The sequence below is a fragment of the Actinia tenebrosa genome, unplaced genomic scaffold, assembly GCF_029948245.1.
Source record: "Actinia tenebrosa isolate PJP-AT-01 unplaced genomic scaffold, QUT_ActTen_1.0 PGA_scaffold8__29_contigs__length_14323225, whole genome shotgun sequence".
In the NCBI taxonomy this organism is placed as follows: domain Eukaryota; kingdom Metazoa; phylum Cnidaria; class Anthozoa; order Actiniaria; family Actiniidae; genus Actinia; species Actinia tenebrosa.
In genome coordinates this window covers 6,532,120-6,551,917 of record NW_028292585.1, presented here as the reverse complement: position 1 = coordinate 6,551,917, position 19,798 = coordinate 6,532,120, and the positions used below count along the sequence as shown (strand labels likewise).

At 36.2% G+C, this 19,798-nt stretch overlaps 4 protein-coding genes across 8 annotated transcripts in view; 2 read left to right on the top strand and 2 right to left on the bottom strand.

Moving 5' to 3' along the window:
* Nucleotides 1-3,457, bottom strand: part of LOC116297059 (tachykinin-like peptides receptor 99D) — a 46,497-nt gene extending 43,040 nt beyond the window's left edge. For 4 of the 5 annotated variants that reach the window (XR_004197189.2, XM_089024293.1, XM_031705205.1 and 1 more), the window contains exons 1-5: nt 3,223-3,457; nt 2,594-2,662; nt 1,952-2,088; nt 1,264-1,400; nt 295-393 (exon numbers count right to left, since the gene is read on the bottom strand). Coding sequence is in view for 4 of the 5 variants with exons in the window: in XM_089024293.1 (XP_088880419.1) it covers nt 295-393; nt 1,264-1,400; nt 1,952-2,088; nt 2,594-2,662; nt 3,223-3,273 (493 nt within the window). In the remaining variant the exon portion in view is untranslated. The remainder of the gene's footprint in view (nt 1-294; nt 394-1,263; nt 1,401-1,951; nt 2,089-2,593; nt 2,663-3,222) is intronic. The other variant, XM_089024295.1, reaches the window with a different exon arrangement.
* Nucleotides 3,458-3,557: 100 nt separating this feature from the next.
* LOC116297070 (uncharacterized) lies at nt 3,558-8,041 on the top strand. The gene is made up of 7 exons (XM_031705220.1): nt 3,558-3,636; nt 3,708-3,780; nt 4,180-4,273; nt 4,764-4,877; nt 5,294-5,426; nt 5,880-6,043; nt 6,827-8,041. The coding sequence occupies exons 1-7, from the start codon at nt 3,595-3,597 to the stop codon at nt 6,921-6,923; spliced, it is 717 nt and encodes a 238-aa protein (XP_031561080.1). The 5' UTR covers nt 3,558-3,594; the 3' UTR covers nt 6,924-8,041.
* A 1,295-nt stretch (nt 8,042-9,336) lies between these two features.
* Nucleotides 9,337-10,779, top strand: LOC116297031 (N(G),N(G)-dimethylarginine dimethylaminohydrolase 1-like). The gene has a single exon (XM_031705165.2). It carries the CDS (start codon nt 9,445-9,447, stop codon nt 10,246-10,248), a length of 804 nt encoding a protein of 267 aa, XP_031561025.1. The 5' UTR covers nt 9,337-9,444; the 3' UTR covers nt 10,249-10,779.
* A 640-nt stretch (nt 10,780-11,419) lies between these two features.
* LOC116297028 (DNA polymerase alpha subunit B) lies at nt 11,420-19,796 on the bottom strand. The gene is made up of 17 exons (XM_031705155.2): nt 19,542-19,796; nt 18,938-19,062; nt 17,934-18,022; nt 17,391-17,454; nt 17,110-17,228; nt 16,655-16,854; nt 16,104-16,192; nt 15,531-15,686; nt 14,722-14,784; nt 14,232-14,414; nt 14,095-14,133; nt 13,639-13,712; nt 13,078-13,186; nt 12,729-12,835; nt 12,348-12,407; nt 11,966-12,092; nt 11,420-11,889 (listed from the first exon to the last, which is right to left on the bottom strand). Exons 1-17 carry the CDS (start codon nt 19,624-19,626, stop codon nt 11,731-11,733), a joined length of 1,848 nt encoding a protein of 615 aa, XP_031561015.1. The 5' UTR covers nt 19,627-19,796; the 3' UTR covers nt 11,420-11,730.
* Between the last annotated feature and the right edge of the window lie 2 nt (nt 19,797-19,798).

Here is a 19,798-nt window from a genome sequence, read left to right as displayed (position 1 = left end):
ATCAAAATAGAAAAACAATACACTAGGTCAACATTGTTAAGGAAGTTTAAAAGGATATTATTATGCAAAAACTCAACAAAATTTCACTTACCATTTTATTTTCCACTTGGCACTTCACAATTATATTTGCCTGCCTAGTAATAGGTTTTTTGGCCATCGGCAGGCAGCTATTTTGAACTATTTGTATTTGTCAAGATGGTGCTTAAATCCACAGGCAAATGCCTAACTAACCACCCAATCAGGTAGCTTTAATTGACCTGTGTGACAACTACTGTATAACAGTAACTGACATACCTGATTCAGGGATGTTTTCATTATCCTCCTCTTCATCCATTTTAATATAATTTTTAATTTTTAGGTACCATTTGAGGAGAGGTGTTTCCAAACCAAAGCCTGGAAGAGAGGATTAATTACATGGGAAATAAATGAGTAAACAAGTGAGAAAATGAATGAACAAATAAAACAAATTTTATTATAAATTAAAACATTAAAAAAAGCTTTTAGCAATAGTGACAGATACTTTAGTTCTAAATGTGTCTTTCCAGAAATACTCCATTCTTCCCCCCCTGTAATTTTGTTTTTGCCCTGACTTTCCCCCTACCCCTTGGAAATTCCAAATTCTTCTGTGGGGGAGGGGAGTATGGACAAATTCTGGAACTACACAATCTGATTGTAAAGTTAATATTGTATGATATGTGACCCTGATCCCTTTGAGGTAAGTTCCTACTGGCAATTTTTGAGAAAATGACACCGACTAAAGTAGACCCAGGAAGATTTAAGGGGGTAGTTGTCAGTTCCTGGGGTAGCCTTCCCCTTTAGATTTACATTACTCTTTATTCATATCTAAGGTTCCCAAGGATGTGGCTAGCCAGGTGTGGACTAGTTGTCTGGGTTGAAGACAAGAGTACCGGGGATGCTCATCGTATCTCTTAGGGGTAAAAATTCGCGATTTGGTATCTTTTAGGGTGTTAAATGCGAATTAGGGTCTTAGGGTGTCAGAAAAGGAGAGAAGTGCACATCGATATGGCTTATCCTAGGTGCTTTTAATTTAATATTATTTGTTGTGGTATCTCTTAGGGGTTAAAAATCATTCAGCCACGCACTTTTTTAAAGACTTCTGGTATCTTTTAGGGGTCTTTTTGAAAATTTCCAGCGAACATCCCCGATACTTTTTTCACGGACTCCACCCCTTGGGGTTGAAGACTCACTAATTGAGCAGGCAAAAGGTGATCTTGATTACCAATCTTTTGTCAAAATAATAACCTTTCTTCTCCATTTTCAGAGCATCATCAACTTCAGCCAACATTTTTCTTGCTTGTTTTTCACGAAGTTGAAGCTCTAACTTTTCTTGCTTTTTTTGCTGGTGAATTTGACAGCCAACTTTAAACACATCCTGGTGCCTAATAAAATATAATCAAACTCTATAGATTAAAAAAAAAAATTAATTATTTAATATTTGTAAGAAATTGCAGTTATAGATGGAGTTGGATCATGCTTTTCATGAGCCACATGAAACCTTCTATATACAGTGAGGTCCCATTATCTTGAACCTACTAAGGAACTGGTAAAAACATTGGGAGGTGGGGATGTTGGAGATATCCAGACAGGGTTAAATATTAACCCCAATGTTTGAGGAGAACAATGCGTCATTTTGGCCTAGCATTGCATTGTGGGACTGTTTATGGGGACGTTTCCAAGATGAGTCTATTTTGTCCCCTAAACCTCATCTAACACAGTTTTTTTTTTCCAACATGGCTAATATTAATTGTACTGTTATAGTTATTACTTGAAGCTTTTGAGATCCCAGCCTTAACTTTGAGATAACAGGACGAAGTTCAAGATATATGTATCTTGGGCTCAAAATATCTGGACTCAGCTAACTTAATAGCTGTAGCAATATAGCTTGCAGTTTCTCTAGCTTGGATAAATTAATAAAAAATACTATATTTACCTATTGTCAGCTGAGTTATTTGGATCAACACTGGTGCTGTTTTTCCTGCTCCAATCTGGTTTATCAGGAAAAACCTGTTTGTACTGTGTTAACAAAGCTTCCTTTTCTCTTTGATAATGCAACTCTCTTTGACAAAGCTAACAACAATAAAAACCCTTCTGATTAGAAACTTTTAAACCAAAAATAAATATTGTTAATAATAAACCTCTTTACATTGGGAATAATGTTTTCTTATGTCAGACCATGTGTCATTCATGGGAACAACCAGTATCATGCACTGCTAATGTGCTGCCTCTCACCAATGTGGCCCGAGTTCGAGTCCTGCCGATCTCAATGTCGTATGTGAGTAGAGCCTAGCTCTGTTGTGATTGTCCCACGCTGTAATACAACAGTGAAAAGCTTTGTAGATTTTTAGATTTTTTTTCTTTGCCTGGGTAGCAAGAAATTGAGGTGGGGGAATAGGGATGGGAGGGGAGGGGAGAGGGAAGATTGGGAAGAGAATGAGAGGAAGCATCATGAGAAGACATGAATATGGATACATCTCAAACAAAGAATATTATCCCCAAGGGAATGACAAAAGATCTGAAATAGATAAACCTTACAACCAAGCTAAAGAGGTGTATCGATAACACTGGTACTTACTGTCTCTTCTTTTTCACGTAACTGCTTCAATTCCTCTTTCTTTCTCTCTATTAATCTAGCCCACTCCTTCTAAATGCATTAAGATTAATTCATTTGAATGCATAAATTATAATAACCTTTAGTTCAGACTTAGACCTAAATATCCATTTAATAGACCTCCTCGGCTCTGGAGTGCTCCAGCGTAATGTTGTCCCATTTCAGACCATGTGTCATTCCCTTGAGAATAATATTCTTTGTTTGAGTTGTATCCATATTCATGTGTCAACCGAGCACAAACCATAGACAAAGGAATTATACTCCAGGGAATGACACGTGGTCTGAAATGGGAAAACATTACATCAGAGTTGAGGAGGTCTATTATTCAAGTCTTGTATTTTGCACTTTCTTAAGGCTTGTGTGTGAAAGGGAGGGGTGGGGGGGGGATTTGTTCACTATAAAAGTCACCATGTAGTCTTGGCCTTTGGAGTGCCTTTGGGACGGTATTTTCCCCCATTTTCAAACCACATGTATACCATTACCATAACATACGAGCTCATAAAAAAAGCTATCATAAAATGCAGCTCATTATGTCACATTCTGCTAACATTTTTACAGTAAAATGATATTCTAAATACTAGTAATTCACCTACATCTTCATTCTCGTTGTCTTCTTTTGCATAGGATGATTTTTTAGTGTCCATCTTGGAATTTTAAAACAGTATTCCTCACTGACAGAGCTACAAATATGAGTTCCTAAGCAACTAAAAACAACCCTAAATTCCTTCTCATGCTCTATACTCAATGCTTTCACAGTTAAAGTTTGGTATCATTGATAAAAAGGAATTAAACTGCGCGCCATGATTTTCATTCAAATATTCTGGTAGTCTAAATATTCCCGTCTCCACCCCACTGAGGATAAATTGTTAGGTTAGAGTGCGCATGACTAGGTAAGGAACCGCTGCATATATATATAAAGATCGCGGGCTTGTACGAGAAGGCAAAACACTCAACAAAAATCCAAAATGCCGACGAAAAAGAAAAAATTCAACGCTCGTTTTCCACCGGTAAGAATTCCCTTTTAGGCACTCTTAGGCCTTTATTACAATCTTTAATGCCTGTTTTTTTCAACCTGAAGGCTCGTATAAAGAAAATCATGCAAACAGACGATGATGTTGGGAAAGTAGCAGCACCAGTTCCCGTCATTATTTGTATCCTTGACCGTATTGTTTTGTACATGAACTGTTTTTTAAGGTCGTGATATGTTTTTATTCTCCTATCTGTTTTGCTCATTGAATAGTTGCCAATGAAAAAAAGCTATAATGATAATTAGGGAATGCTTTGCGCGTCTGCTGAAGTAGCGAGACACGAATAATATCTGGAGGAGGAAGTGCTATTCTGTTCTTGCCCTTGTAAAATATCTGTAAAAATTATATAGGTCACAAATGTAATCTAAAAGCTCGACTATCACCTTAAAATAATCACAGAGAGAAGGTTAATTAACTCAAATATATATATATGTCCGAGGTTTTAAAACGATTACACTTTGATGAAATTATTATCTGATCAATGATCGCATTTGAGTTTTTGCTTAACAAGATGGTTCTCAGCCAAAGCACTTGAAATGTTCATGCAGACGTTGGTAGAAAAAGCTTGTCTATATACTCAATCTCGTAACGCAAAAACCCTAACTACTGCTCATATGTAAGTAAATACAACTACGTTTCCACTTAATTCATAAATCCAAGATAGAACACGCACGCAGTTTGTTTGAGTTTTTTTTTTGGCCACGTAGCTGTGGTTACTTTGAAAAACCAATGTTTTCTTAATAAACAACAGATCTATTTACATATATTTTTATTTCACCATATTTCATTATAGGCTGAATATAAACACATTCAAAATAAAGGAAAACTTAAATATTACCTTTGTAAAGTTCAAGTTACGTGTTGGACATGTATCAGCACCAGCAAAAACATATAAATGTTTAATAATCATCTGATAAGATTAAAAAAGTATTGAGTGTAAAATGACTAACCGAAATGGGAAATGAAAAGTGAAAAAGATTCAATACTTGTATCTTGGATTTGTATTTTTTGTTGTTGCGTGCATTGGGTAATTTGTCATTTTATAGTTTTGTGAGATATTTATGAATTATTGATAATAACACGTTCTTATAACCTTGAAATTCTAGCAAAAAGTGTATCAACTCTGAGCAACAGTTTGATTTTCTCAAAGATTTGGTTGAAAAAATACCAGATTTGCCTGAGAATGAAGAGGAAGTTGAGGGAGAACCTAAACCAAAACGGTAAGCTCCTTAAAATAATGCAGAATTAATTTACAAAGAAGCTTACTTCCTTTCATTATTTTCTTTCTTTCTTTTGTTATGTATGAATCTTGCGGGAAGAATAGCAGTCCAATCAATATACAAGTACAGATTCATAATAATTCGCACAGCTGAGATATTATTCATTGTATTTATTTTTTGAGAACTTGATGTAAATTGGAAATTTTATTCAGTTTATCTGAGGAAAATGTTTGCCATTCACAATCAAGAAAATTTGTAAATCTTTAAGTGAAACAATAAAACAGGCATGTTTTTTTTGGTGGTCAATTTTCACAGGCTTCATATGTCATTTCTACATCACTCTTTCAAATCAGCTGGATAGTAGCATTTCCATAGCAACAGTTTTTTAAGGTATTTGGGTAACTATTATTTTTTAGGAGAAAACAGCAACCTTCAAATAAAGAGAAAGACAGACCAAAAAGAAAAAGAAAAAATAAAAAGGAAGAGGAAAGAATAGATATGTCTGATGATTCTGACGATGATCAAGAGGAAGAAGAACCGGACACGGACGTAAGTAGATAAAAGATACAATTCGCGCAAAAAGTTACATAATATGTACCTGCTTTTTCCCTGTATTTTGATGAGACCAGAGGCAAAATTGAATAATGTAAATTCATTTTGTGGTCTCATGAAAACAATGTTTCGTAAAATAATGGTCATGGTAAATTTGCGAAAAGTCTTCTTTTTCTCTTGAATTTAGATATGCAATAATAGCGACCAATCATATCAGATATATGTTATAGAATAAACACCAGTTCTTAAATTAATGCTTGAGAACCAGATATCTTAGAGCTATCAATTCAGATGCATAGTAAAGTTAGTCCATATTCTTATTGTTCTCTATCATTCTGTCTCCCTCATCATAAACAAGCTGTGATGCCATAGGAATAGGGGGATTGAATTATCCAGGCCAATTAGACACCTTTTCACTTCAAAGTAGATTCATTTGTTCTTAAAATTTAGGAAGATGTGTCTGGGTCTTCAGAAAGTCACAGTAACCATGGAAATATCCATACAAATAATATTTCTGTATCTTCCAATTATGCCTCATCTGCTGGACCGGCATCCAAACGTCCAAATCTCCCAGTAATCACTGTTACCAAACCTGAGACTGACAATGACGACATGTAAGTATTTATTGCACTGTCATGTACATGTACTTTCTCCATTGTTAAGGCCTTATTTTTTTTAATGCTCATAACGATGTGAATAGGGATGATGATTCACTTTCTCTAAACGAATGCCAGTATTTTCGATCCACAGTGGTTTCGATCCAGGTTGTTTCAGGTCGTTTCGATCCACCCACGTACACATTCGATCCATATGATATACCCTTTCGATCCATGTATATAAACAAACCATATAACTAGTCCTATATGCTGTGTGTATGCAAACTGTAAAGGAGTATTGTCAAAAAAGTCATCATGAGTACCGATTTTGAAAAAAAGATTTTGATCAAAAATGGAAATCAAAACTATGTGCCTTGGACTGTGAATTTGGTTGAGCAATTTGTGCTCAGGGCTAAAAATAATGGCTGATTTGCCTTGGCAGTCATTTTGACAGGTGAAGTTGAACCAGAAACAAGGTATGACAGAGCTAAAACCAATTTGGCTGGTGACTGACCAACAGTTAGTTTCTGCTCTGCATTCTGGGATTAGTAGTAAGATGGGGTTCAACCTTCAGTTTTCATCCTTTGGTTAAAATCAACATGCGAATCTTGAATATATTGTGTGTGTACATGCTAATGAAACTGGCTTAATTGGATACCAGTATTTATACTGTATTTGTTAACCCAGTATAAAAAAATATTTAGGTTTGGTAATCCAAGACCCCTTCCCCTCCCCTCCCCACTGCAACCATACAAACAGTAGACAAGAAATTCTGATCATGATCTTTGTTTTCTGTGACAGTTTTGATTCCCTACCTTCAACATACAAGCCGACATTAAATAACATATCAACATCGTGCCAGTCTATAGAAGAAGAGGATGATGACTATGATTCATGAAAAGAGTGGCTCTTTTCAATTTGTTAATTTTACTTGTTGGTTAGATACCTCTTTGTATAGTGGGAAACAGAATATATCTCTTCTGGCTTGACTAAAATCGTGAGCTATTTTTACACATATATCTGTTCAATAGTCTTTCATTATATCAAGGCTTTCTGTAATGAAACTACAAATATACCAAGATATTCAATACAACTTAACAATTTTATTGTGAAAGACCGTCACGAGATTGGATATTCATTTGAATCCAATATGGTAGCCAGAACAAGGTTTTTAAGATACTGTACTGACAGATTAAATGTTTATATGCACATAGCCTTGATGCCAGGTCTATCTTGGTTTTTGATAAGCTCAGAAGTGTTCCAGTATTATGTTTCCCACTCATACAATCTTATGATGTGACCACATGATTTGCATGAGGTCTGTGTAACAATGAACATACTTTCTGTTTTGACAAATGTTGAACATTTTTTATTTGTACTGATTTTGTTCTTTTATACTGGAACTGATGAATAATGAAAATGGTGTTTTAGACTTGACTTTTGACCACTTACTAATAGTAACTTTACCAGCATGTTATTGACATCTTACCAACCACTTTACAATCACTTAGTGACACCCTACCAACCACTTACCAATGCCTTAATGACACCTCACCAACCACTTACCAACACATTGATACCTTACCAAAACCTTATTGGCACACCTTAACAACCACTTAACAACCATTTAATTACACCCTACCAACATGTTAACTATTGACACCTTACCAACCACTTAACACAACCTTATGACACCTTACCAACACCTTATTGACACCTTACCAACTGCTTACCAACACCTTATTGACACCTTACCAACCACTTAACACAACCTTATGACACCTTACCAACACCTTATTCACACTTAACCAACTGCTTACCAACACCTTATTGACACCTTACCAAACCCGGATTGTTCAATTAAGCAGGCTCTATGTGTATCAAAATGATTTATGTACATTTTTAAATTGCATAAAAGTAGAAAACCAAGTGATCTAGATTGTAGAATGTATATTGCTTTTTCACTACCGTTTGTACAGACGTTTCAAAAATAAACTTATTATTTTTAAACAAAAAGGTAATATAAGGTTCTTTTTAAAAAGATATAACTAGCTAAAAACTAGTGTGAGCTGCGTCGGTGTTTCTAATGAAACAGTAATGATGAAAAGGTAAATTATACACCGTGAAAAGATGAAAAAACTTACTGACGTTTCGGACGCTAGTCCTTCGTCGGAGTAAAAGAGCTCTTTTACTCCGATGAAGGACTAGCGTCCGAAACGTCAGTAAGTTTTTTCATCTTTTCACGGTGTATAATTTACCTTTTCATCATTAAGGTTCTTTTTGATGATTTCAATACTCCACTTTACAGTTCTGTTCAGTGACCACAAATAATATAGCAAAACTACAGTTTATCAACTCCAGCCAACTGCAGCCTTGGCTTGGAACTATTATTCGTGGTCACTGAATGGAACTATAACATGAAGTATTGGAAATAGGCCACGTTCGAGATATTAAAACTCTAGCACGATACAGAGGCTCTCCAGAATAAAATGTTTTAAAATCGCATTAAAACTCAAAAAGTGCTGTAAATTTGATTATATTTTTTTGGTGTATTTGGCGATCCACATGTTTGTACCGACCATACATAATCAATTCCCATGCTACTAAAGCCTCGGAATCAAGTCTGATTTTAAGATATCAAACGTAGCCTATTGTTAATATGTATTTCAAGGAAAGCTGTGCAGAGCTGTATGACAATATTAGTGTTAATATAAATATTATATTGAATCAATGTTCATTTCATGGCCAGCATTATTGAGAAGTATGGTCAGTCATTTTCTCCTATTGTGGGAAGGCACAGATTTTTTCTGAAACTACAAAAATTATAATGGCTACCATTTATTTTGTTATGCATGTTTAGTTTTAAATTTCTTGTTAGAAAGTAGTCATGTAAGTAATCATCACAGATTACTCAATGAGCTCTGCACCGTTTATGTTGAAAGCAAAGTTTGAAAATTTGATAAAATTGATGATTTTGAACATTTGTGTACTTGTCATTAATATATCCATTGCCACTAATAACATTACATTTCCTTTAATTCTCAATCTCCAAAATGGCCTATAAATTCATGGGTGGGTCCAGGAAAAATGTGCAGGTGATTCACTGGGTATCCATCTGAAATTTTTGCTAATATGCTGTCCATTTATTCATTTTCGCTTAGAATTGGTTGACCACCCCCTTATTATTGGAATCAATACATTTCCTGGATCACCCTGGTATTTCTACTGGCTCAAAATACTTGTGCTCTTTCTCCCACTTTCTCTACCATCCCTCCTTGCTAATGAATGATAAGATATAAATGTAAAGGATGACCTAACCTCTCCTTCCCTTGCAGGTTTTTATCATCTTTGGGCTACCTGTGGTCATTTAGCTACCGGGCTCTCTTTTTTCGAAGATACAAGGCAACGTGTGAGACAAAATGTCTTCCAAATTTGAATATACAAGAGCAATCGTTTGTGGAATTCCATCATCTTTACCAGCACAAGCTCAGCGCCTGGAAGAACCTGGGGAGGGAGTTGATCTCTTGAAAGCCCGCAAGCAACATGCGGAGTACGTATCCACGTTGAAGAAGCTTGGCCTGGAGGTGACGGAGATGACGCCAGATGAAAACTGCCCTGACTGTGTATTTGTCGAAGATACTGCTGTGTGTGTCGATAACTCCGCTTTAATACCTATCCTAGGCCATCAAAGTAGAAGACCCGAGGCATCAAGGATGAAAGACACCCTAGAAGGATTAGGATTTAATGTCATTGAAATGCAAGACCCGGCGATACTGGACGGAGGGGATGTGCTATTCACCGGTAGGGAGTTCTTCGTTGGGGTGTCTACCAGGAGTAATATGGAGGGCGTAGCGGAGTTAGCAAAGGCCTTCCCTGAATACCCAGTTAACTCTATCAAAGTTGTTGAACATTTGCATCTAAAATCAATGATGACGATGGGAGGGCCAGATGTTATCTTTGTAGGAGCTAGCAAAGTAGCAAGTGATGCCTGGAATGAATTGGAATCCAAGGCCAAATTCAAGTATCAAAAGCTTGTACTTCCAGAAGATCACGCTGCTAATTGTTTGTACTTGAATGGTACACTTGTACATCTTGCACCTCATGAGATTCCTGAAAGTATTTCTGTTTATAGGAAATTACCTGGGCCAAAGATCGAGCTAGAAAATTCAGAACTGCATAAAGTTGACGGTTGTCTGACTTGTAACTCCATACTTCTTTGTTAGACGTCAGTGTGGGCGTAACATACATACTATACAGTACATATATTATGTAATCAACATAACCAAAGGCATTTTCTGAGTATGATAAACATTCTGGTCTATCTTGAGTACAAACAACACCATATAAAGAATGATGAACAAGATGCTTGTACTCTAGCTAGACCACAATGTACCATATGCATGGTTGTGTAACCAGGTGAAATTTAATAGTTTTATGTAACATTTGTTTCATTTTGCTCACATAGCAAAGCAAGGTATTTTCGGAGAATAGAATGTGTTCCAGGTTAAGGGAGCCTGATGTTATAGAAAGACAGCAAGGGTTTGTCTTTGTTAATCTATTAGTTAATCCTTGTGTAAACATGTTATAGGATACTTTAGTTGTCACAGGAAATTAGAACAAAAACACCCTGTTTATAAACCTGTTTTAAACTTGTTATCAATTAACTGTCAATCATTTTGTAACCATGCTCATATTACTTGTGATTTGTAACAATAAACCAGTTCTTCCTGACCTTCGTATGGTCCACATTGAGAGTTGCGTGTTACTGTTTTCTATAGTTTTAGTGAGAGTCACATACTCTCAATACGATCTTCTGATGTAAATACCACAATCCATCGAAATGGACCTGTAAAGTAAACCCAGTCACACTTGCTATCTCAGAAAAGTTTTGGTATCTGGGGTGGCATGGACCATGATCGCACGGTGCCATGTTTATTCCCATGAGAATAGACAGCTGCCTGGTGAAAAAGATCCATAGGGATAATATTCTAATTAATAGACCTATCCTGAATTCGCTTGATTGACCACCTTGATATCAACCATGACAGATTCTGAAAGAATGCTTTAAACGCAACCATAATAGTTTGGCTTCAAAGTAGTTGAACTTACTCGAGTAGAGTGAGAGCTGAATGTTTCTCTAAGAGAAATGAGCAATGCATTGATTGATTGATTGAAGTCGAGACTGAACTTGATTCTTTTATTCATCAAGTTCAACCTCGACTTGAAACCATTTTATTCGTGACCAGTCAAGCGAATTCGGGATAGGTCTAAATATTGCATTAAAAAGGTTTCCTAATTTTTTCATTTTCTGGCTTTAAAAGGATATTCATTTAAATACTAAATCTGGGAGTGTAGGGACATTGTTTTAGTACACAGGACCTATTTTACCAAACATTTCCATCGGCATGTGTTTTATGACTGATTGGTACTTTACATCTTAATGCATAAACTCATGTGTCAGTCTTTCCCAAAACTTTGAAATTTGCATCATCAAACAATGTAATCAAAAATAAATCTTACATTTTCTATGAATGAGAACTTTAATTATAATTACTTAAGACATTCCTGTATTAACTGTACTTTGCAGGAAAAAAATAAGATGCTTATAATAACTACCAGTATTTTAATTTTTTGAATTGTATTAAAAATCCCAGGAAATATTAATTTTTTTTTAACTGTACAGACACTGATGTTTTTATATTGATCTATATTCTGACCACTTCTGCTAAAGAATTTGAAAGAATATGAGAAAGAGATTTATCAGTATGTTCAGTATTTGGGTTGACATAGATTCTTGCATATGTTCCTCCAACTTGACCCTTGGCAAGACGGCCTGGGTTCACACAAAGACAACCAAGAATATCCTAAAGGTTGGAAAAATGGAAGAAAATTTTGATATTTTTTTAGTGATTTTAAAAAAATAACTATATCTTTTCATACCTTGGTAAAGTATCTTAGATCTGAAGGAAGAATCAAAATATCTGGTGTACACGGCAGAGATGCATGGCTGGCAAACTTCTCATAGTCCATGTTGATATCCTCACTTGTTGGATGTAATGGATAATAGCTGCATTTGTCCAATAAGTACAAGGGCAAAAAAAGATAAAAATCAATGAGATTGCATGCATGAATGAATGGATGGATTGATTAATGGAGGGTGAGAGGGAGGGAGGGGTGGATGGATAAACAGTTATAATGGAGCCTTTTTCAGGCAGCAGCATGCGCAACCATTAAATAAAAGAAATGATACTCAAGGGGGTGACACGTTGTGAAATGGGTAAACATTACACCCCAGGTAAAGAGGTCTATAAGCTGCACAAACCTGTGTTGGTATAAAAGATGTTTGACCAGGCGACCAAGTCGGTCAGATGACCCTGGAGGGCTGGGAAAGAAATAATAGCAATAAAAAAAGTAAGATTTCATGATTATGGACACTAAAACGATTTATAGTGCTTCCCAATAACACAAAATCATATCTGACTTCACAACAAAATAGGGTTTTGATGGATGTCAATCAAAGTGTTTCCATGACATTGTCAGAGAAAAACAAAGTTTTCAAGGGCAAGTGCCTATGGAATGTCATGGAAACGCCTTGACTGACGTCCAGCAAATTAAACCTACTTGTCTCTAAAACAATTCCATATGTGCTATTGAGAATCACTTGGACGAATATGTACTCCTTTTCGTTACTTTGTTTACATACCTTGCTGTTTCTTCACTGCCCAAATTCAACAACACATCTGTTGAAGTTATTCCAATAACGATATTGTTTACCAACAGAGAACATGGATCAGACACAAAGTACGCATTCTGTGATGGTCAAAATAAAATCAGTGGTGTATTTTGAAAGGTATCAAAACCCATTGTCATATACTATCGCTACAAATAACAGCTGGTCATCAGACAATATCTGGCCAGAATTGGAATGTCGAGCAAGAAAACATGGTATTAATGTGCTAATTAATTTGGGCAGTCAATGTCACCAGTGACCAGCCATTATTCTTAGCCCTGTATGATACAGTGCAGTAGAAAAAAGAATAACGGTGACTAACTTTGTTGTCCTTAAAGATGTTGTCCTTGTCAACAAATGGTGGCTGCGGATAGACAAAGTCATGATGAACATCTCTTTGGGATGGGACTATAACCACTTTGGTCTGTTGTCTGTCATCAATGAAGAAAAATACCAAAATTCATTCTTAAGTGTTTTGTATAGTAGTACAGGGCATGGTTAACTCCACACATATTGGTCAAATAATCACAGATTATAATGGATTCCAACATGTTATCTATTCCACCATCTTACATGTCCTTTCAGTACATAACACACAGGCAACCAGAACCACAGGAAGTCCAATGCACTACAATATCAAACGCTGAAACAACCTCTGAGCTGATCTAATTAGACACAGCTAACTTGCCACATATGGAACCCTGAAACAACCTCTGGGCTGATCTCCAAGTCTGACCTCGGCAGACTAGGGCAATACCTTTGAAATCTCACATAAAAGGAGGGACCAAAATGACTTGAAACAACTCACTCTTACATGTGATACAGCGTCACATACAGGTGAGAGACAAGAGCACTTTTGTACACCTGCCATGGTGTTTCCTACCTTTGTATGGCACCAACTATAGTTACTACTTGTCTCGTAAACATTTCTTCAAATGTCTCATCAAGGTCACCACTCTGAAAGGGAAAACCAAGACGCTGTTTATAACTTTGCTGCTCATATTTTGTGCACTCATGTTATGGAAGCTTATTAAAAATAATAAAAATAATAAAAGGTGATGGTAGACTGTTGGTCAGTTATCATGACTGGCAACTTATTGGTTATAATTTCAAGTCCTGGTACATTGGTCGCATGGGGGTAAGTTGGCAGTGGAGTGTTGATAAGTTGGCCGACACCCTACACCAATTTTGGGGTCACACATTCTTTGTTCTTACCTTCTCATAATATCAGCAACTTTTTAAAGTCATTCCCATTTACTAATTTTCAGTTCAAATTAATGTTATTATGGTAATTAATCACCAGCCTTGATTGTATCTATATTTATTTCCACAAACTTACTTCAATCTTCTCATGCTTTGCATCAACAAATGGACCAAGCTTTAGACAAAAAACACAGTAAAATTCAAAACAAATCCAATTAGAAAAATATAATCCATTACTAATGGAAATTTAAGAAAATTTATTTTTCTACTCACAAGTATAAGAAGATCAGGTTGGTCCTTCTTTATGACTGTAATGAGATCATTCAGAGGCTCATAGAGGAGATTATCGGATGTGGTAAAAGGACCTGCGACAACCATCATACTAAAGGGACTTGAAGATTTGTGTAATTTATCATTGTTTTTGTCCAATGCAGAGTAAAATGGTAACTGGACACCCTGTAAGGAATGTATTCAATTCAAAAATTGAAAATATCTGAAATGGGAGATTAAATAAAGGATGGGAATTTCTTAGTGGTTCAACAAAGTGGATCTTTTTCCATTGATGGAGGGAAACTAGAGAAAAACCCCCAAAGCACAGGAGATTATCAACAACTCCAGGAATGAAACCTGGGTTGCAGAAGTTTGACAAGTGTGTTTGTGTAACAATACAGTATGCAGTAAAGACATCACTACCTCATAAGGCAAAACAATGCCAAAATAAAACAGATTTTTATGGCCACTAGCATGGTAATCAAGAACTCACATTATAGATTTGATTTACAACAAATTTTTGTCCTGTGCTGTTCAATCCCCTTGCAGCAATAACCTGTGGAAATGGGTAAAAAGAACATCAGAAAAAGCATTAGCATCATTCTTAGGAGTAAACTGCTTATTTCTATTGAAGAGAGAAGCGAGCTTTAGAGCCCTGATAAATACTCAAAGAGGTTAGGACTTTACCATATTGAATCAATGATTTATGTCATCAAATAAGACATATATATGGTAATTACAACACTTCCTTTAACTTCCATGATCATCTTTAGGCCTTACATGTAAACTTATGGTCATTACAAATTTGAAAATGAGCATTTTGGGTAGATGAAACAAATCATTGATACAAGTTTACAACACGTATTTGATTTAAGATCAGGGTTCGTGCTGAAGTAACCACTTAAAATTCAAGGACTATTCAAGGAGTATACCAGGTCCCAAAAATGAATTTTCAAGGGGTATGTTCAGCTAACTATGCCAAGGTTTTACATGGTGATTGCATATGGCCAACTTTCAGATTTTCTGATCTTTCTGACTAGATCTATGTCAGAACCATGCAAGTAATGACCAAAGCAAAAATCCAAGGAGTTTTCAAGGAGTTTCACTATAATCATAAAATTCAAGAGCTTTTGAAGTGCCCTTGAAAACGTGAATTAAATTCAAGGAGTTTTCAAGGAGTTTGAGGAGTAGCACGAACCCTGTAAGATAGAACTTACAACTTTAGATTCTACACATGAGGGGATCAAATCCCACCTAGTGTGGTGAAAGGCAGCACTGCTCCCCTCAAGTTTTGTTATTTACCTGTCCAGGAAATAATGCAAACTGGTGAATGTTGGACAGGTCAACCTTTACTTGCTGGCCTTGAGACAAGTCAATGGAGCCTTCAAGCATTAATGAACTTGCATTCAGTTTGCCAACAGAATCACAGCACACCATACCAACTGTATTGATCTCCACCTAATGTAAGAACATTAAAATGCATTAAAAACATATGTCCAGGGCTAAAAATATTGGCAGATCATTGGGCAATATCTGGCCAAATTGGAACTTCTACGGTCAAGTTTTTGCCTTGACGGTCATTTTGGCCTAAGGTAGTGATGAGCCAGAAATAATCAAGGTATGGCACACCTAAAACTAATTTGGCCAGTCATGATGACTGGCAGCGCACTGACCAGCAAATATTTTTAGACCCGTATGTCAGTTTAGTTTCCAGCAACCTTATCTTTAAATCTTATTGAACCCTGAAACAACCTCTGGGATGATAAAAATCAGGCATGATAGTTGTACAGAAATAATGATATTGAGTAACCAATTCATTTGATAGTCCTGCACTATTATTGGAAAGGTACGGCATGGACGCTTTTTGGTCCTTACTTGATTAGAAGATGCTGCATTGGAGAACTCTTCAATACCATGTTCCTTCTTTAGTCTCTCAGCCATCTCATCTATCATGTCATTCAAAACTGGAAAATATAATATAAATAGGGATGATTAAAATTCAAAACTTTTGTACTGATCATCATCGTCATCACAATCTTCACTACTAGCAATAATTATCAGCATATCAACCACCAACCATCATAATCCATGTCATCATCATCATCAGTTATCATAGCCATTACCTTCATCATCTATGTTATCACTATGTCATCATCAGTGGTGCCACCAACATCATCAGCATCGAATCACCAACCACTACTATTTTACCATCCATATACAACGATATAACCACCCCCCACCACCACCATCTAGATTATTGATCATCAGCACCACAATCATCAGCATTATCATCCATGTTATCACCTTCACCACCAGCACAATCCATAACATGCACCACCACCATATAAACTGTCAATAACATGTACAAAATGTTTATAATCTTATAGTATACAAAGAAAAATTATTGCTGGTGATGTTGGCCTTACCATTAGCTTTATCAGCCTGTTTCTGAAACATATATTTAAACCTCTCAGTCAGTGCTATCTCTTTGTCGGCAACATCAATATCTAAAGTCACACCAGTGCCATTCCATGAATCCTTGTCAAGTGTTTTACCATTAGGGACAAAAGAACAAACAGATTCTCCAGCATTACGACGTGAAGCATACTTTGCTGAGGGAGTGGCCCTAAAATGAGCAATGAAGCTTGAATAATGTTTCCAGCACATATAAATCTTCCCCCTATGGAGTTGTACCCAAGACACCCCCAGGGACCTATAACCCCCACCCCCCCCCCTTCCCCAACTAAACATTAGTTCATTATTCTAGTTAGAGCAAATTTTACATGAATGTACTGCATTTAGAACTGTGAATCTGACTGAACATTGTCTGATGACTAGCCATTATCTTAAGCCCTGTGAACTAATGACTGTAGTAACATACATAGCTGGAGATAAACTTGAAGGAGAGAATGGCATTGGACCTGGGGTTCTGGTAAGTGAGGTGTGGCGCTTGTTAGTCAGTACTTCTGGTGTAGTATGAATCCTCTTTTTCAATAGTTTCTGCAAACAATAAAACCAATTTCGAATTCAGCTTCAATTCAGATGTACCTCAAACATAAAATCTTATTCCTAGGAAAAGGAGTTATGAGTTGAAATGGGATAACATTAAGCTCAAGCAGGGCAGGTCAATTTTATTTGTGGCAAGTACACAGGAATTCATACCCTATTATCTGGTGTTTCTGCATATGAGCTGAATACATCTACATCTTCTTCATCAGGACTCAAACTTGAAAAGTGGGTTATGATAAATAACAGAAACATAGGTAACTATTCTTATAATCATTCTATGGGGTCAAGGGCTCAAAAATGTTAGCTTGGCATTCTAAACTTTAAGCTGTAGTTTCAAAGAACAAAACAAATAAAGTTCTTGTCACATGTGGAATCAAGTGTGGCATAGCAATAGTGCACTCGCCTCTCAACAACGGGGTCTCTGGTTCAATTTAAAACCATCGCTCCCTGTAATGAACTCTTCCTTAAGTTTTGCTCCCAACACACTACCACTACATTCATTCACTAATTACAGCACACAAACTCAACTCAAATGTTGATTATGATACTATGACAAGAAAGCTGGAGGACAGTATCATGAAAATAGACTATTTCTTAAATTCCGAAAAAATTCCAGTTACACGTACAACATTGCAGCCCTTGTTAACAGGATTTCAATCTCATGGAGCAGGAATAAACATAGGATAAAAAGGATACAGATTATCCAGATCATCTTTTGTGTACATACGAGGAGCTTCATGTTTATTGAACTGTGTTTGGTTCTTCTTATTACTTTCGAATAATTGCTATCAATAAAAAGTAATGAAAAAATATATACACATATTATCTATCTAATGACTGTGTACTGTGGTACAAAAATGCTTGTGATTACAGTGTTGTTGGCTCAACACTTAAACTCAGTAGCGTAGCGAGGGGGGGCACGAGGGGGCACGTGCCCCCCCAAATTTTTAAACAACTTTTTTGAAAAAAAAAAAAAAAAACGAAAAAAACCAAAACATATTAAACCAAAACGAAAGAGGAAAATAGATTATTGCAACTTAGAAAAGTGCGCGGCTGTATAAATCAGTTTATACCAATACGAATTTGTTTCTTTTTTGTTTGCGTGTTTATTCGTTTATTTGTTTTATGGGAGGAGGAGTAATTTTTTTGGGGGGGGGGGGGGGGGTCAGTGCCCCGCCAGCTCCTAGGTCCTCGCTACGCCCCTGCTTAAACTGGAAATATTTTTATTTCAGACCATGAGTTGTTCCATTAGAATGAGATCCTTTGAATGAGTTCTATTAGAGTGCAAAATAATGGCCTGCCAATATCTAAAAAGCAGGTCAAATTTTAGGTGCAAAATGGTAAAATAATTGACAGGGTAAATTTTACTCCACCAAAATTAGGAAAACTTTCTGGTCATTTTTTATTTTCTATTTTGAACCCTGTATCCTTATACATGTGCCTTCACTAGTGTTACTGGTACACAAGGAAATAATACTAAAGGGAATGACACATGGTCTGAAATGGGGCAACACAAATTAGGTCTGAAAAAAAAAGGAATAAGTTGTTCACTTTTAAAGATTTTCAGCAGAAGCTTACTGTTCAAATACTGAAAATACATGGTGCTTTTATGACCATGTAATGTCAGGTCTCTCCGTACCACAAGTTTCTTATGGTCATATGAGATGTGCTTATATCATTAGAGTAGAGTATCAATTTACCTTGCGTTCGAATTCTTCAAGAACATCTATAGTAAGATCTTGATTCGTTAACGTTTGTGCAAACGATATCCATTGACAAACCAAATCCTCAGCAGTCAGTCTACACCCATGGCATATTTCTTTAACTGTTATAGACATGTCAAAGTCAACATTGAATAATATATTGATTTTCTACAGATAAAATACTTAATGCCTTATTTGGAATAAGAATGAAAGTAAGAATGGTTGAGAAATGGTAAGCCCCATGTACTTTATTTCACTATTGGATTTTTAAAAAGGTGCAAAATCACTCCCCCCCCCCCCCCCCCTCCCCTCTATCCAGTAACCTATTCTGTACCAATAATAGCTCAATCCGGAGCTCAGTCTTTATTAGGTTACCTTTTGGTTTCAACAAGATAAGAAATAATCCACTTTTTGCTATGAAATTAGAAGCCTTTCTCACCATTTTTAAAACGTTTGCTATTAAAAATGCTCAAACAAAAAAAAAGGTCAGGTAGATCGAGAGAGCATTCGAGTTTGAATCTCAAGTTCGTGGTCAAAACAAAACACGAAAACTTCCAATTTACCCTTGAAAAACATAACAAAATGAAAGTAAAACGCTCACGTTTGTCTAAGATAGCTGGATCTTCAACGTTAACAGCAAATTCTTCAAATTCAGTTTGTAATTCTTCATCTGTTACCTCCACCATCTTGTCGTCACTTGATCAAATGTTTTTTGTCCCGCTAAAATTTACGCGCCAAAAGAAACAACCCACAATGCAATGTGTGCCTTTCGAAAAACCATCGGCTTATGATCGTTTCTTAACGAAACAATCCGATTACTTCCGCGACTTCGTTAGTTTCCGGTAAGTTGCCGAGAGG